The following is a 4127-nucleotide window of genomic DNA, read 5'->3' as shown; positions in this document are numbered from 1 at the left end:
AGGTACATTCAAATGAGTGTACAATCCATTTGGTTGTGATCTAGATTTAGCTTCTTTGCATTTAAAGCATTGACTACAAAACTTATGAACATCATGCTTCATTTTCGGCCAAAAGAAGTGTTCATGCAACATATTTAAGTTTTATTAATCCCAAAATATCCCATTAAGCCACCACCATGTGCTTCTTTTACTAGCAAATCTCTGATAGTGCATTTAGGAACACAAAGCTTACTTTTCTTAAATAAGAATTCATCAAACACATAATAACCATCCACAGCTGTTTTTGTAAGACAAGATGCATAAATAATTCCAAAGTCTTGGTCATCTCGATATAATTCTTTAATATGCTCAAATCCAAGAATTTTTGCACTGAGAGAAGTAAAGAGTTTGTACCTTCTAGATAATGCATCAGCTACCACATTATCCTTACCTTGCTTATATTTGATGACATACGGAAATGTTTCAATAAACTCCACCCACTTTGCATGCCTACAGTTCAGTTTGCTTTGACCCTTAAGATACTTCAAGCTTTCATGATCAGAGTGGATCACAAATTCTCTAGGCCATAAGTAGTGTTGCCACACCTGCAATGTGCAATCTAAAGCAAAAAATTCTTTATCATAGGTAGGATAGTTCAATGCTGCCCCATTTAGTTTTTCACTAAAATACATTACGGGTTTTCCATCTTGCATCAAAACAACACATATGCCCAAACCACTTGCACCACACTCAATTTCAAAAGTTTTATCAAAGTTAGGCAAGACAAGTAATGGTGCATTGGTTAATTTAGTTTTAAGCCCATTGAATGCATTCTCTTGCATATCTCCCCATTTAAAAACAACATTCTTTTTCACTAAGTCATTCAATGGTGCAGCTATGGTGCTAAAATCTTTTATAAATCTTCTATAGAAGCTAGCTAACCCATAAAAACTACAAACTTCACTTGCATTTTGTAGTGTTGGCCAATCCCTAATTGCTTTAACTTTCTCTTCATCTACTTCTACTCCATTTTGACCAACTATGAAGCCAAGAAAGTTAACTTTATTCATGCAAAAACTACACTTGTTAAAATTACCATAAAGTTTTTCTTTTCTAAGTGTAATAAAAACTAACTTAACATGCTCCACATGCTCATGCAAAGTCTTTGAATAAATTAAAATATCATCAAAATACACAACAACATGCTTTCCTAAATATTCTCTCAAAACGTGATTCATTAGGCGCATAAATGTACTAGTAACATTAGTTAACCCAAAAGGCATAACAAGCCATTCATACAATCCAAAATTAGTTTTGAACGCGGTTTTCCATTCGTCTCCTACATGCATTCTAATTTTATGATATCCAGATTTCAAGTCAATCGTTGTAAATAAACATGAACCATGCAATTCATCAAGCATATCGTCTAGCCTAAGAATAGGATGTCGATACTTTACCATGATTTTGTTGATGGCTCTACAATCCACGCACATGCGCCACGTTCCATGTTTCGTCAGCACCAATAAGATTGGTACAGAACATGGACTCAAACTCTCTCGTATATAGCCCTTCTCCATAAGCTCCTCTACTTTCCTTTGAATTTCTTTAGTCTCAGTTGGGTTGGCTCTATAAGCTAGCCTATTACGAATTACTGCCCCTAGAATGAAGTTTATTTTATGTTCAATACCTCTAATGGGAGGTAGTCCTTTAGGGACTTCATCTTGGAATACATCATCAAATTCCTGTAAAAGAGATTGAAACATACTAGGCAAAGATAAATTGTTATCGTTAGAGACCAAACATCCTTCCTTGTACACAAGTACAAAGATGGTTTTTTGTGAGAACATTACTCTTCTAACCTCTCCAACTCTAGCCAAACAACTCACATTCTTTCCTTTTTTTTTACTATGTTTTTCTCTTTGATTTTTCTCTATTTTTTCCCTCAACTCTTGTTTTTCTTTCAACTCTTTTTCCTCAAACTCTTTCTTTTTTTCTTCCAACTTTCATTGATCAGCGAATATATTTGCAGAACTTAAAGGTACAAGAGTGGTTTTTCTACCATCTTTTACAAAAGAATGTCGATTCAAATAGCCATCATACATAACCCTCTTGTCAAATTGCCATGGTCGGCCAAGCAATATGTCTCCAGCATGCATTGGTAAAACATCACAAAGAACTTCATCTTTATATTTTCCTAAAGTAAAAGATATTAAAGCTTGAGAAGTTACCTTCATTGTTCCACTGTCATTGAGCCATTGAAGCTTGTAAGGTTTAGGATGGTGTTGGGTTGGAATTAGTAACCTTTTGATCAGCATTGTACTTACAACATTGGTGCAACTTCCACTATCAATTACAAGACTACAAGAAGTCCCCTTGACTAAACACCTTGTGTGAAATAGGTTGTCTCTTTGATCATCAACATCATTCTCTATAACTTGAGTTTTAAGAAATCTTCTGGTAACAAGTACCAACTGACTCCCATCTTCTAGTTCCTCCTCATTCTCCTGGATTTTCTCTTCAACTAGCTCATCATGGTCACTTTCCTCACTATCTGTGACAACTTGTCCATTCTTGATGATCAAGACTCTCTTGTTAGGACAATCACGACTAAGATGACCAATTCCTTGACATTTCCAAAATTTGATGTCTCTATTTCTTTCTCGAATCTCCTTATATTCCTCCGCTTTCTCTTTACCCTTGGAGGTTGCAGCTTTGTTCTTTTTGTCATGATCATACTTGCCTCCAACTTTGAAATCTATCTTTTCAATATTTGCATTCTTTTTCTAAGTGTTGAAAGTAGTAGACTTTGAAATACCATACCGCTTGGAGTTCTCCTTCTCCCAAGCTAGTTGCCCTTCGATTTTGACAGCAAGGTGTAACAATTCTTGCATATCAAAGTACGCTTGCCTATCCCTAGATGAGCAAGTTGTCGGTTTAACCCACCAAGAAATCTAGCCATTGTATCTTCCTCATCTTCATCAATACATGCTCTATTCATAAGGGTCTCCATTTCTTTGTAATATTCTTCAACACTTTTGGATCCCTATTGTAAAGTATAGAGTTTTTGCTTGAGTACTCGAGAATAATGCTTAGGAATGTACCTTTTTCTCATTAATTTCTTCCGTTCCTCCCAAGTTTCAATTGGTTCTTCATAATTTCTCCTCCACTCTGATTTCAAAGATGTCCACCATATTATGGCGTAATCACAAAATTCAGCCACAGCAAGCTTCAACTTTCTTTCTTCACTGAAATTGTTGCAATCGAAGACATGCTCAATTTTGCTCTCATATTGCAAATACTCCTCTGGATCAGATCTCCCATAGAAAGTTGGAATTTTTAGCTTTACTCCCCCGACTCCTTTTTCTTTTTCTCTCTCATACTGGTACCCCCTCTCAATTCTTTTTGGTGCTAAAATTTCTCTACCCCTTCTTCTGACTCTTCCTCTCCCTCGACCGACATCTCTCCCTCCCCTAGGGCTATGTCCCGCTAAAAGGGTGACATTGTCATCTTCTTCATTTTCAACTCCTTCATTCAAGAGTACTTCCCTCCCTTGAAGATTACCTAAGGCTATTTGAATTCGCTCCATCCGGTCTGTCAATGTACTAATAACTTGATTCAAACGAGTAATTGTTCCGACTTGTGCTTCTCTCCACCTAGCTTCATTGATCTCCCCTCCATTTCCTTCGTCTTGGTTCATGATTGTACAAACAGTAGTGGAATATGTTTAGGACCTCACACACTCAACTCACTGATTTTACACTTAGGGACACTCGTGTTTATACACACAAAGGTAGGATGTTTGGGAAAGTGACTAAATTATGATCAAGGTAGGCTAATATATCGGTGAAGCAATTCTGATAGTAGCAAGCTATTCAAGGCAATCAAGATAAGTTAATTATGAAAAAACAACAAAATAAAAAAAGGGCGTGAACAAACAAATAAGGGATATGAAGATATTTTTAAATATAATTGCACACTGAAAAAAAATTCAAAAAGAAAGGACGTGAAGATTTTAAGAATGATTTAACTCTCCATTTTACAGAATTCAGGAAATTTAAAAGTTATCTTCAAGAGTAGATTATGAGATAAAAAAAATATCAAACACAACGATTCTAGATTTAGATGGATTAAGAAAAAGATGTGAATCG

General features: G+C 35.7%; 1 protein-coding gene across 1 annotated transcript; it reads right to left on the bottom strand.

Annotated features, from left to right (window-relative positions):
- Window positions 1-1000: 1000 nt before the first annotated feature.
- LOC111432615 lies at window positions 1001-3676 on the bottom strand. Its single transcript, XM_023069557.1, has 6 exons — window positions 3403-3676; window positions 3081-3282; window positions 2795-2892; window positions 2208-2734; window positions 1437-1721; window positions 1001-1018 (listed from the first exon to the last, which is right to left on the bottom strand). The coding sequence occupies exons 1-6, from the start codon at window positions 3674-3676 to the stop codon at window positions 1001-1003; spliced, it is 1404 nt and encodes a 467-aa protein (XP_022925325.1).
- Between the last annotated feature and the right edge of the window lie 451 nt (window positions 3677-4127).

The sequence above is a fragment of the Cucurbita moschata genome, unplaced genomic scaffold, assembly GCF_002738365.1.
Source record: "Cucurbita moschata cultivar Rifu unplaced genomic scaffold, Cmos_1.0 Cmo_Scf00039, whole genome shotgun sequence".
NCBI lineage: Eukaryota > Viridiplantae > Streptophyta > Magnoliopsida > Cucurbitales > Cucurbitaceae > Cucurbita > Cucurbita moschata.
This window is presented reverse-complemented; position numbering and strand designations above follow the sequence as displayed.

Bases quoted from the DNA above. Each gene is read 5' to 3' on its own strand.
- LOC111432615 (XM_023069557.1), bottom strand. From the start codon at position 3,676: ATGAACCAAGACGAAGGAAATGGAGGGGAGATCAATGAAGCTAGGTGG. The intron at 2,893-3,080 runs GTACATTCCTAA...TTGCTCATCTAG, and splicing joins AAGAAATTAATGAGAAAAAG to GGATAGGCAAGCGTACTTTG. The intron at 1,722-2,207 runs GTAACTTCTCAA...TCTCTTTTACAG, and splicing joins ATGACAGTGGAACAATGAAG to GAATTTGATGATGTATTCCA.